Source organism: Bufo gargarizans, chromosome 1 (genome assembly GCF_014858855.1).
Source record: "Bufo gargarizans isolate SCDJY-AF-19 chromosome 1, ASM1485885v1, whole genome shotgun sequence".
NCBI lineage: Eukaryota > Metazoa > Chordata > Amphibia > Anura > Bufonidae > Bufo > Bufo gargarizans.
Window position 1 is genome coordinate 428,151,952 of NC_058080.1, and position 14,588 is coordinate 428,166,539.

The 14,588-nt window shown below is 43.9% G+C and overlaps 1 protein-coding gene across 2 annotated transcripts in view; it reads right to left on the reverse strand.

Annotated features, from left to right (window-relative positions):
* Window positions 1-14,588, reverse strand: part of CAAP1 (caspase activity and apoptosis inhibitor 1) — a 39,538-nt gene that overhangs the window by 8,126 nt on the left and 16,824 nt on the right. For both annotated transcript variants that reach the window (XM_044271764.1, XM_044271756.1), the window contains exon 5: window positions 4,867-4,937. In XM_044271764.1, coding sequence (XP_044127699.1) covers window positions 4,867-4,937 — 71 coding nt within the window. The remainder of the gene's footprint in view (window positions 1-4,866; window positions 4,938-14,588) is intronic.

Here is a 14,588-nt window from a genome sequence, read left to right on the forward strand (position 1 = left end):
GTTCATCTTTTCTGTCATGAGACATATGGGGTTTGAAGGAGCGTGTCTCAATGAGATCTCAGAGCTCTAGTCGACCCCCTCCGCACGAGTATTAGCTAACTCTACCCTATCAGACCATCTCCCTATAACAAATGGAACTAGACGGGGGGCCCCCTATCCCCTATTATATTTGTGTTATCCATCGAACCATTGGCACAAGCTATCAGAACTCATACGGACAAACCTTTGGAGAACTCTCTTTCTATAAGCTCAACGAAACAAAATCTCAAATCCTGCCCCTCAATATCCCTCCAACAGAGGAACATTATCTCATAAAACAGTTGTGCTCTACACTGGCAGACCCAACAAATAGATTACCTGGGCCGAAAACTCACCGGTTCCATGAAAACATTATATAAGTGCAACTATATACCACTGCTAGACACTCTAAAATCAGACCTATCATCTATGGCCCTGAAAGACATCTCCTGGATAGGTAGCATAGCTGCCTTCAAAATGATGGTGTTACCTAAGCTCTTGTACATCTTTAAGATTTTCCCCATCTTAGTCCGCAAATCATTCTTTACCAAAGCAACTCAAATGATTAATGCCTACATATGGGCGGGTAAAAAACCAAGGACATCCGCTTCCTTGCTATACAAACAAAAAACTGGAGGCATAGGCGTACCTAATGTGTTTGATTACTTCTTAGCAACTCAAATACAACAGTTGCAAAATTGGTGGCAGGGAGATCTTAGTAAACATTGGGTGCATACAGAAGAGTCTTCTATCCCCCAGACATCCTTGAGGTCCCTACTGCTAGTGTCTCCCCTCCCTTCCTTCTCCTACAACCAATTTCCTTGCCTGGTGAGCGCAGCAATAAAACACTGGAAATAATTCCATATCCTAACTAAAAGGTGACATCACACCTGTCCTAGAACTCCTGCCTCTAGACTCTTCTCGTCTTCTTTTTCCCCCATCTTGGACTTAGGCACATGGGCAAATCTGGGCATAACTAAAATAGCCCAGGTAGCATTAACGTCTAATTTGCACCCTTTTCAAGACCTTTGTCACAAATACAAACTCCCGACAAAGAATTTTACAATTATTTGTGACTACGTCATCAAGTTCACTCTGAATTTAGTGTACCTGTCAACATTAACTGATCTATACTGGAACTTTGGTCGATCCCTACAGCGAAGAAAATGCCCCTCAGGCCTATATATGTCAAGCTGGGAAACAAAGAGACCTTCATTAAGTCCACACCTTTTGTCTCTTGGGAGGCAGAATTTAACAAATCCTTCTCCAATGATCAGTGGTCAGCGGCTTTACACCTATCTGCCAAACTCCTTAAATGTTCTTCAGATTATGAATCCATAATGAAGACCATGCTAAGGTGGTAGTACACCCCAGACAGACTATGTCATATGATTCCTGGAACATCAAATCAATGCTGGAGGTGATGTGGAGGAGGGGCACATTAATGCACATCCTATGGCCTTGTCCGAAGATTGAAGAAATATGGAGGGAAGTCTTTAAGATGACCTCGGATTTAGCTGGTTATCCTTTGGCCCCTTCCTTAGGCCTACTATACCTAGATCTAGATGCCAGCCCCTGCAGAACCAGAGGAATCCTGGCACACCTAATTTTAGCTACAAAACTAGCAATTACCTCCAACTGGAAAAGTGATGCCATTCCTTCACTAGATGATATAGTACACAGACTCAACTCCACTTAGGGTACTTCACACTTGCGTTGTGAAGATCCGGCAGGCAGTTCCGTCGCAAGAACTGCCTGCCGGATGCGGAAATCCGTGTGCAAACAGATAGCATTTGTAGAAGGATCCAAATGCATTGAAACACCGGATCCGTCTTTCCGGTGTCATCCGGAAAAACAGATCCGGTATATATATTTTCCGCATATTTAAAGGTCTGCGCATGCGCAGACCGGCAAAAGCAGTTTCCATTTTGCCGGAACACTTGGTGCCGGATCTAGCAATAATGCATTTCAATGGAAAATAATGCCGGATCCGGGATTCCGGCAAGTGTTCCGGAATTTTGGATGGAGAAAATAGCGTAAGAGTGACTGAATTGAAGACATCCTGATGCATACTGAATAGATTGCTCTCCATTCAGAATGCATTAGGATAAAACAGATCAGTTTTTTTTTTCAGTATTGTGCCGAGGTGTCTGTGGAGTACTCCACGATGTTCCGGCAAGGCAATCTTTTTCTCGATGAGGAAATGGGTTATTTTAGTGGGTCCTGGATTCTATTTTATGGTTATTACCAGACGAGTTTCGGAGCTATGCCGACTCCTTCCTCAGTGGCCATAACGCCATGACTGAGCAGAGGCACCACGTGAGACACAGAGGCGGGCAACCACAACTGCGAGATAGGTAACTTTATCCACACAGTATATAGAGACGCGAAGGGAGAGGTAAGCTCGATTGCTACCACGTGGGACGCCACAGTCGGTTAGCATTAAACCTGCAAATAGTGAAAATATACTCCTGATTACCATTGGAAGTGTATCGCTAAAGAGAAATTGTTACCAGTATTAAGGTGAATTGGGAAAACAACCTAATGAGAGCATAGATAAATTATGGACAAAATATAAAATACAAAATACTTTTTGAATAACTAATGTGTCTACAGGTGTGACAAGTGAGGATTATCTTGACGAAGAGAGACATTACCATCATCATTGGAATATATGCTGGAACATATGGTTGAAGTACATATTTTGAGCCATATTATTATTCAAATACGTAACAGATAAGAACTGTATATACAGCTCCATATTGGATACTTATGTGGAAACGTGAAGAGATCAATTGGATCTATCCCTTATACAGTTACAAGTGGGACAATGATTTTAAATGTGTTTTATTTTAATTATTTTTTATTCGGTTTATGTATTTTTATTGTATATATTTTAGTTATTTTGTATTAATAAATAAATATGGATGACTAACAATTTTATGCGCCTGGATGGTTACAAATGAAGAGTGTCTGTCTATAACAATTTATAAAGTAGCATTAATGTGCAAATTTGTTGGCGATTTCCAGTGACCAAAGAAGACTTTCTTAGATTTCTGAATCAGTGCTGGTCAAACGGATGGCATGTATGGACAGAAGTCATTGTGATATGTCAGAATAAGCTTTCAGGGTACAGCCATACAGGTCGTAAATGCTGCGGATTCTCCGCAGTGGACCTGTGTGCAGGAAATCTGCATCATTTACAATACCAACAAAGTAGAAGAGAATTAAAAGATGTCACCCATACACCGCAGGCACAATTATGCAGTGTAAAACAATTTGTGCTGCAGGTTTTCAGTACTCAGCAGTTAATATGCTGCAGATTTTACCAAGGGCGGTCAACCTTTGCAATGCGATGGTTGAAAGCAGTGGTAGACTATTTGAGGTGGTTTATTTGTGTAGCGGTGAATTTCAGAGAAACCTGTTGAATTTCCGTCACAGGAATTCAGCAGTGGACTTGCTACATGTGGACATAGTTTTTGCAGTGTTTAAAATACATTAAAGAACAGATACCATTTTTGGGAGCCTTGTGCACAAAACACGTGTAAAAGTAGGTATGTCATGGTTGCACATGGGAATAAGTCAGATTCCATCTTTCATCAGCTTGAAAAGGAGTCCTCTGACTGGTACCTATGGGTGACATGGTCACTTCTCGTACCGATGGGCTTGATACAATATATCAGTGTGGAAGAGAGTTATCATACTTAAGGACAAGGGAACGATTTTGGTTTCCAGAGAATTACCTATAGTGATAAAAGCCCAGCCGCTGTGTGAGCACTGTTTGGTCTGGACAGGTTTTAGCCTACAGATATAAAAATGGCGAGGAAGTGAACAGCAAAGTGCATGAGAAATGAAGCTCTTCATAGTACAATGATTAAAGGTGTTGTCTCATCCAGGCCATTTATGGCATATCAATATGATAAGCCATAAATCTCAGATAGAAGTGGGTCCAAGGGGCGGGACCTGCACGTATTCCTAGAATGGGGCCCCCAAAGTGAACGGAGAGCACACCACACATGAACGGCGTACTCTCAATTCAGGCTCACAGTAGTAAACGGAATGCAAGCCTCACCGGAGTGCCGCGGCGCGGCCTCTTCCAAGGCCAGTAACGGCATGTTTATTGGTCACATGACCTGTGTGCAGCTTTGCCCCACTCAGGGTGACTGGGCCTGGGCTGCAATAACCTGCTGGTATTCTGTGAGGGGGCCGCAGCGCTCATGCAAGCGCTATGTCCGCTTGAAGCAGTTGATCACGGGGTGTCGGGAGTAGGACCCTTACCAAATCAGATATTAATACCATCAATACTCTACTCATGGAAAGCACCTTTAAGCCATTTGATGCTATACTCCTGTGCAGTTAATAAAAATGAATGATTTCAACAGATAGTTATTTCATTCCCTTAGAATGATTTATAAAGTTAGACTTTTCACAGTAGAATGACAATAAAGATAACATGATTAATGGCAGCTAAATGGGATTGAGGATAAATGGGAATGGAGTGATTGGAAAAGCTGTTTAATATGAGGGAACGGAGACACAATAAGATTAATGAGATAACGCCGATGAGAATACATTATCCGCCACTGCTTAATACCACATTCAGTCCTGTTCTGAGTGGTTTTCCAACCTTATCATTAGTATTATTTTAACAAACAGTTGACTATACTTTAAAATGATAAAACAAGTAATATTAATTTTACCGATTTCTTCGGTAAGGTATTGCTCCTTTTGCTATTTTACGCTCTTGTTCCGATGTCTCCCTGGTCATCTGCAGGTCTCTGTTCCCCCAGAAACATGGGCACGTACTCTTTTCTAGGCATAATAAAGCAATAGAACACCTTTACCTACCTGTTTTCACATCTACCTCTTCATATCCTGAATTAGCCCTCACGGAAGAAGTCATTTCTATATTATCATTTCTGCAAAAGAGGCAAATTATTAATCCAAAAAACAATTAACTAATACGTTGCTGAATCAAGGCAAACTAATCTAAATGTGGCTTTCCAAGGCGACAATTACACATAGCTGAAAATCTGCCATCCTCTTGAGGAGAATATATTTCTTATATTAAGTTACGTATAGAAACAAATCAGCACAGTGGAGTGGAGTTTGTCTTCTCTGTTCAAACTTTGCTCGTTGATAAACTCCAATGCGAAGCTTGTGTCCAAATCAATTTTGTAGTCACAATTTACATTAACTTTATTACTAACTATAAGCTACAACATATTTGAAGGGTCCCACTCCAGATTCAGACCTGTCTGGCAAGTCTGATTGGAGCCTTGCCCTGTTCCATCGTTAAGCCTCACTCACACGTCAGTGCTCCACAGACAGCACACAACCCCATTGATTTTAATGTGTGTATTCAGACATCAGTGTTTTACCACGGTCCATCTTTTTAGCACGGATGCATGCTCTATTTTGTCTATGGGTCCGTGAAAGCCACGGTTGCAACACTGATGCCATCAATGTTGCATCCGTGTTTCACGGATCATTAGGAAGAGATGCTTTGAAAATTATTTCCCAGCTGCGCAGGGTCAGTGACACACAGATGGCACATGGACAGCAGACAGCAGACACATGGACCCAACACGGATCCTTTGCGCACCTTGAATGTAGAGTTATGTGAAGATGTGCAAAGGGGTTAATATTTTGCATTATTTAAAAATGTAATTAAAGGGAGCCTGTCATCAACGTTATGGTGTCCTCACTGAGGGCAGCATAAAGTAGTGACAGACACACTGATTTTCAAGGTGTGTCATTCAGGAGCGGAAAGCAAGTGGTTGCCGAGAACTGAGATCATAATCTTTGTAGCCAGGGCCTGGAAAAGAGTCATGGCTTCCTGAGAAGAGTCATGGTTAATCTTTATCTTCTGCTCCCCCACACCTGCTGATGATTGCCAGCTCTCCTAGAGAGAAAACTAACAATAAGACTGTCAATCATCAGCAGGAGGAAGATCTCAAGCAGAAGAATAACCATGCAGTGACTCTTTTCCAGGCCCAGGCTGCAATTATTAAGATGCTTATTTTTATCCCCATGAGCACCTTAACATGCCATTACTACATTGAGTGCACAATACACTGCAATGTTCTGTGATATTTTACCCTACCAGAGGGAACAGGTGTATCAAAGTGACAGACCTGTGGCCTTCACCAAGCCACTGGCAGTTGTGCACTGCATTGCACGTGGGCAGGTTGGAGCAAGGTGTGGACAGAAGCAGCTCCCACCCACTGACTAAAAGTTCAGCTGTAGCCTCTCATAACCATGGCATCTGGGGGGTTAAATAACAGCATCGACATGATCTCCAATCTCGGATGTTAGAGGCGGTGTCAGCTGTATAATACAGCTGGCACAATGTATGGAGCAGGCTCAGTTCCTGTGCCTGCTCCATATGCTCTCCACCCACGTGACAGGAAGGGGTTAAAGGGCCATGAGTGATCATTCGCAATCATTGCCCAGAGTAAACATGCCCAGTGATCAAAAGATTAACAATAATTGATCATATCTTTTATGCTGACTAAAATCCTCACTTATCGACAGCACATCCCTACGGGTAATCCGGCATCTGCCTGTCGCTTGTATGTGAGGGAAGTATGATCGTATTTATGAAAAAAAAATAAAAAAATCTGAGTGATTATTGTATAATAATAATGCTATTAAACGTGTTATATTAGCACACAATTAGGGGAGAGTCCTCTTTTGGGCACCATAAATGGGGATGTTAAGAAGAAACTAATAATAAAAAAAAAAAAGAAAAAGAAAAACTAAAGATACCACAACATATTCTTCTCATTTTCTCAATGCATGTTCTGCTCCTAGAATATGAGGATGTAATACCCACCATGCCTTTTTTCAATGAACAAACTTTTTAGCTGTTCCATTACAAGACCTATCATTTCTATTACAGTAAAATGGGCAATAACTTGTACAAGATGCTATTACTTGCACACAAACTGATGGAATAGAGGAAACATGACCATCTGCTCTTTAGGTCTCTGGAGTGTTGTTCTGTATACACTGTTCTATACTTTAAAACTTGCTGCAGACATCATTTAAAGAATTGTACAATAAATGTGGAATACTAAAAAAACAAGGCCTACAGAGCCATCTACTGGCAGATCCAGCTATGTTTCTAGAGAGACACAGACCATCTACTTATCATATCTATAGGCAGCATTACAGATTCCTTACGTATAAATATAGAATTAGGGACCCCATTTGGAGAGTTCATAAAAAAAACACATTACACATAGATTATAAAGATATATTAGATAAACACAATAAAGTAGCACTAGCAGATATACTGCCGGCTTATACGATCCGATGGAAAGTTCAAATATAACGTTAACAGAGCCGAAGGCATCCAGTAAAAAAAAAAAAAAACACTAAGGCTCCATTCATACATCCGCAAATGGGTCCGCATCCATTCCGCAGACCCATTCATTCTCTATGAGGACAGAAAAGATGCGGACAGCACACAGTGTGCTGTCCGCATCCGCATATCCGTGCCGGGCTTCGGCCCCGAACTTCCGGTCTGCGGCTCCGCCCAGTGGCGTAGCTAGAAATGACTGGGCCCCACAGAAAATTGTTGAATGGGTCCCCTTCCCCCAGTAATTTTTTCGCAAACCCTTCCTTTCCTGTGGCTAGTAAAGATCGCTCTCTCAGACCAGACCCGGCAGCTGTTCCATCCGTTTTATACACTGTCTATACTGTCACTGTATATAATTTCATTGTGTAATACTGTTGAGGGGGCCCTGACAAAATCTTTTAGTCCTCCTGGATGGGCCTCTTCTGGGTCAGGGCCCCAAAGCAGCCGCTTCCCCTGCTTCCCCTATAGTTACGCCCCTGGCTCCGCCAAAAATAGAACATGTCCTATTTTTGTCAGCAATTGCGGACAAGAATAGGCAGTTCTATGGGGGGTGCTGGCCGGGTGTATTGCGGATCCGCAATACCCTACGGATGTGTGAATGAATCCTTAGGATGAAAACTGTATCACTATCCTGTACATATTTGTGGTCAACCTCAGTGGCATACATAGAGAAGTAAGGGCCCCATGCCAAGGATTAAACTAGGCCCACCACAAAGGACAGAAGGGTTTCCGCCTAAACCCCTTTCAATGACCCTTGGGCCATTTTTCCCACTGCCTTGTTTGCTATAAGTTATTTCTTTTGTTTGCTAAAAGTTGCTCCTTTAGAGGGTAGAGTCCTGACCAAGTTTTCACTCCCAGTAGAAGAAGAGATGATCCCAACTGGGCACCCTCTTGCCATGGGCCCCATAGCAGTCGCATGGTCTGCCACTATGGTAGTTACGCTCCTGTTCAACCCTCTGAGTGTATACTACTGTAAAAGGATCCAACTCATCTAAATGGGGCTACAATACAATGCCAGATATGGATGGGATGAGTACTAGGCCTGGCAACGGGATGAGGACAGGCAGAAGCTCTGCACAGCACATTGCTGCTCCTGCCTGCCCTTGCTGTGCTTAGCTGACAGGGCACACCCACACCAATGTGCTATGCAGCTCTGTCAATGGAGCGGGCACAGGCAAGAGCAGCGTTGTGTCCCCCTGCCAGTACAGCTCATATTGTAGACTACAGAATCCGTATGGCTATGGTGTACAGATTCTGTATGAGCTGCAGTGGAAAGCGCTAAAGAAAAGCCCCAACTTTGGAGGCCTGTTTTGCTACAAAAACAATAAAACAAATAAATAAATGAGTATTACACTCACCGGTAATTCGGTTTCCTGGAAGTCTCCATGACGCCTCATCCTGAGACTGACTTCCTCTGATGGGACAGGAAAAACACAGAGAGGTTTAAATCCCACCCCTCCATCACCAGTGTATTTCCAACGTAACCACGATAAAGAGATACTAAGTGACTTAGATTTAGGAAAAACAAAAATATAACCAATCTATGTACTAAAATAAATAAGTGGGAAGTATGTGGTGTCATGGAGACTTCCAGGAAACCGGATTACTGGCGAGTGTAATACTCATTTCCCTAGTCATCTCCATGACACCACATCCTGAGAAATAAAGAATATATAATAGAGGGGGACAATAGCACAAAGGACTTTCCGTCCAAAGGCCATGTCTTCTCTAGAAAAAATGTCTAGCTTGCAATGCTTGGTAAAGGTATGTATTCTTTTCCAGGTAGCCGCCCTACAAATCTGTTGTAGAGAGGCTGACGATCTCAGCAATGCCTCTTGTAGAGTGTGCTCTAGGTGAAGAAGGGGCTTCCTTCCCTTCCAATTTATAGGCTTCTGAAATAGCTGTTCTTATCCAGCGGGAAACAGAACTTTTCGCCACTCTTCTACCTTTATTTGGCCCGCAAAATTGGACAAAAAGGTTCTTGTCCATTCTCCAATCCTTTCTATTCTAGATACCTTAGTACTTACCTTAGTAGGCTCTCTGCTTTCCTATCCATGGGGTCTTTAAGTTGTGCTGAATCTTCAAATGGCAGGGCGGTATGTTTTGCTACCTTAGCCACAGGATCATCTACTCTGGGAATGTATTCCCAATCGGCGCAATCCTCATCGTAAGGCCTCTTTCACACTACAGTTTTTTGCGTTCCGTATACGGTCCGTTTTTTGCGTTCCGTATACGGTCCGTATACGGAACCATTCATTTCAATGGTTCCGCAAAAAAACGGAATGTGTTCCGTATGCATTCCGTTTCCGTATTTCCGTTTTTCCGTTCCGTTGAAAAGATAGAACATGTCCTATATTTGGCTGCAAATCACAGTCCGTGGCTCCATTCAAGTCAATGGGTCCGCAAAAAAAACGGAACACATACGGAAATGCATCCGTATGTCTTCCGTATCCGTTCCGTTTTTTGCGGAACCATCTATTGAAAATGTTATGCCCAGCCCAATTTTTTATATGAAATTACTGTATACTGTATTTGCCATACGGAAAAACGGAACGGAACAACGGAACGGAAACGGAACCACAACGGAAGCAAAAAACGGAACAACGGATCCGTGAAAAACGGAACGCAAAACACTGAATTCAACATACTGTAGTGTGAAAGAGGCCTTAAAAGGACAGCGCCTCTTGATACCCCTAGGAATGAAAGATACTTTATCTGGCTACTCCCATTCTGACCTGATTAACTTTTAAATATTATCTGGAACTGGGAATACAGACTTCCTCTTTTCCCCCCAGCCCCCCAAATATCTCTTCCTGCACCGACTTAGGCTTTTTAGACACCCCCATCTGTATTGGGTCTCTAATCGCTTTTATAAGCTCATCAATGTCATCCGGAATAAATAAAAAACTTTTATATTCATTATCTTCATCAGAAGATGCATATGTTTTTTCATACGTTTTGGCGCCCGAGCCTCCCAAAACGTCAGAATCCGAGTCACACTGGATTGCGATTATCACTGATGACTTTAGGAGGGTTAGGGGGAGCTGGATCCCGGGAAGCTGGTGCGGACTGAACTTCTTCTTCAACTAATGTCCTGATATCTTTCAGGAAACTAGAGGATTCAGCTTTTACCACATTAGAAGTACATTCTTTACATAAGGGTTTAGCTCCTGTGCTGGGTAAGCGCTTAGAACATTTCCTTGTCTTTTTAGGAGCTGAAGAAGAATCATTTTTTCCCTGAAAAGTGTAAGGGAGAGAAGGATGAGCTAACCAGGGTATAGGGGGTGGTACACAATGTGCCTGATACCAGGCTACTCACAACTCCTGGATTTGCTGCAGGCTCGGCTCCAGTGCCCGGCGTGATGGGGGCACTCATCTGTAAAACACTCCTGTCCGCCAGCAGACACTGCACTGGTCTCCTCCTGTAGAAAGGATTGCGCTGTCCAGACGCCACTGAGCAGGCCCTGCAGCCTTTTATCCTTCCTGTGACCTGCAAGGACCTGGCGTCACGCACCGGCGGCCAGAGGGAACGCGTCACAGTGTCGCTCTGGCCGCCATCTTCATTCCCCTCTGCATAAAATCCGCCTGGACCGCTGCAGGGGGATCTTCACATGGGACAGCAACCGTCTGTGCCCGTGCACAGGCCCCCAGAAGAGGAGGGAGAGCTGCACTCCGGATTCGACCTCGGCCTGCATATATGCTTCATAGGTGGGCCCCTAAGGAGCCTCCATGCACCTCTCCTGCTTCCTATCCTGGTCGGACAGGAAAAACACTGGTGATGGAGGGGAGGGGAGGGGTGGGATTCAAAACCTGTGTTTTTCCTCTCCTATCAGAGGAAGTCAGTCTTAGGATGTGGTGTCATAGAGACGACTAGGGCAATTTCTGTATGAGCTGCAATGGAAAGCGCTAAAGAAAGGCCCCAACTTCGGGGGTCTGTTTTTCTACAAAAACAATAAAACTAATACCGTATTTTTCGCCCCATAAGACGCACTTTTTCCCCCCCAAAAATCGGGGGGAAATGGCCCTGCGTCTTATGGGGCGAATGCTGACAATTTAACATCGCTGGATGCGATGTAGCGTGAGCTGGGGCCGGGGGAGGGACTGGGAGGAGGAGCTGGGGGCCGGGAATAGCGGCGGGGCGGTGCAATCAGTGTAGTATAGCACCGCCCCGCCGCTCCGGTATACTAATATTAAATGTCTTAGTCGATTAAAATTTATTATATATGCCCCCTCACTCCTATATTGATAATCGTACCTTAAATCCTATTCCTAGGTGCTGTAATGCAGGCTGGGCGGGCGGCAGCGTAACTCCGATGTCACGTGCCTGCGCCGCCTACTTTATGAATGAAGCAGGCGGCGCAGGCAAGTGACGTCAGCGAGTGACGCGCCGGCCGCCCGGCCTGCATTACAGCACCTAGGATGACGATTTAAGGTTCGATTAGCAATATAGGAGTGAGGGGGCATATCTAATGCAATTTAATTGAATAAGACAATTAATATAAGTATACAGGCGGCGGCGGCGGGGGGGGGGGGGGGGGGGGTGGGGGGTGTACTCTATTGGATGATCGAGCTGATGGCACAGTTAAGGGGGGGGGGGTCTGTGGATGCCACTGTTATGGGCTGGGGGGCTGTGGATGGCACTGTCATGGGCTGGGGGGCTGTGGATGGCACTGTTATGGGGTGGGGGGGTCTGTGGATGGCACATATGTAACAGTGCCACCCACAGATCCCCCCTGTAACAATGCTATCCACAGATCCCCCCCCCCCTGTAACAGTGCCATCCACAGATCCCCCCCTGTAACAGTGTGTCCGTCATCCACAGATCCCCCCCATAACAGTGTCCGTCATCCACAGATCCCCCCCCATAACAGTGTCAGTCATCAACAGATCCCCCCATAACAGTGTCCGTCATCCACAGATCCCCCCATAACAGTGTCCGTCATCCACAGATCCCCCCATAACAGTGTCCGTCATCCACAGATCCCCCCATAACAGTGTCCGTCATCCACAGATCCCCCCATAACAGTGTCAGTCATCCACAGATCCCCCCCATAACAGTGTCCGTCATCCACAGATCCCCCCCATAACAGTGTGTCCGTCATCCACAGATCCCCCCATAACAGTGTCCGTCATCCACAGATCCCCCCATAACAGTGTCCGTCATCCACAGATCCCCCCCATAACAGTGTGTCAGTCATCCACAGATCCCCCCCATAACAGTGTCCCAGTCATCCACAGATCCCCCCCCATAACAGTGTCCCAGTCATCCACAGATCCCCCCCATAACAGTGTCCGTCATCCACAGATCCCCCCCATAACAGTGTCCGTCATCCACAGATCCCCTCCATAACAGTGTCCGTCATCCACAGATCCCCCCATAACAGTGTCCGTCATCCACAGATCCCCCCCATAACAGTGTGTCAGTCATCCACAGATCCCCCCCATAACAGTGTCCGTCATCCACAGATCCCCCCCATAACAGTGTCCGTCATCCACAGATCCCCCCATAACAGTGTCTGTTATCCACAGATCCCCCATAACAGTGTCCTTCACAGATCCCCAGTAATAGTGCCACCCACAGACCACCATTAGTTCCAAACCCACCAAAAGCACACCATTTGGTTAAAAATAATTTTTTTCTTATTTTCCTCCCCAAAAACCTAGGTGCGTCTTATGGGCCGGTGCGTCCTATATGGAGAAAAATACGGTAAATAAAATATAATATATTCCCAAAATTTTTTTTAGGTAGTTTAAAAAAAAAGTGTAACGATTTAGGTACACTTTAACGCCTGAGCACCATAAGCTATTTTCAATGCCTTCCAAGAGCAATGACTTCTTTACTTTTCCTTTCACATTACTGTATGAGGGCTTGTTTTTTATGGGACAAGTTGTGCTTTTTAATCGCACCATTTCATTTACCATATCATGTATTGGAAAAAGGAAAAAAAATAAAAAATCTTCATGAAGTTTGAAACCATAAAAAAAAACAACAACAAAAAAACATAGAATTCCGCCAGTTTTTGGCTTTTACGACATTAATTATGTACTGTAACTGATAAGCTTAAGGCCTCATGCACACGACAGTATTGCTTTTTCAGTGTTCTGCGGTCCGTTTTTTACGGATCCGTTGTTCCGTTTTTTGTTTCCGTTGTGTTTCCGTTTCCTTTCCGTTTTTCCGTTCCGTTTTTCCGTATGCCATATACAGTATACAGTAATTACATAGAAAAAAATTGGGCTGAGCATAACATTTTCAATAGATGGTTCAGCAAAAAAGGAACGGATATGGAGGACATACGGATGCATTTCCGTATGTGTTCCGTTTTTTTTGCGGACCCATTGACTTGAATGGAGCCAAGCACCGTGATTTGCAGACAAGAATAGGACATGTTCTATCTTTTCACGGCACGGAAATACTGAAACGGAATCCACACTGAGACACTTCAGTATTTTTTGCTGAACCATTGAAATTAATGGTTCAGTATATGTTCCGTATACTGAGCTCAAAAAACGTCCAGTATACTGAACGCAAAATACTGTCGTGTGCATGAGCCCTAATTGTGTGGGTAAATATCATTGCAATGCTAATTTATATAATTTTTCTTATGCTTTACAACTTAAAAAAAAATGTATCCACGCAGGATAAACACTTATCATTGACATTTTCGAATGCGCCAATATCAATTATGTTAATTTTTATGTAAATTTGGGAAAAGGGGGCGATTTCAATTTTTTATACTTTTTTTTATAAGCACTAAAAACAAAAAAGTTTCCCCCACTTTTAGTCCCCTAGGGAGACCTGAACATGGAATTGTTTGGTTGATTATACCATAGCCTGCAATAGTTTAATATTGTAGTCCATGGGGATTCTGCAGTCTTTCTATTAAACATTACTGGAGGCAACGATGGCAGGTCTGGTAGCTTTCCCAAGGATCTATGCTGCCATAGCAACTGACTGCTACATCTGAGGGATCAAATGACCAGGTTCAGAGTTACTGTTTATTTCAGACTATAAGACACACCTAAGATTTGGAGGAGGAAAAATAAGAAAAAAAAAATATATATATTTTTTTTTAAATCAGACCTCAAATTAACCCCCCCCCCCCCCCCAAACTCTATCGGCCTCTGACCAGAAGCCATGAGCTTTAGATCAGACCCCCAACCTGCATCAGTTTCAGATCAGTCCCCTATTAGCCTCAGGGCTGAT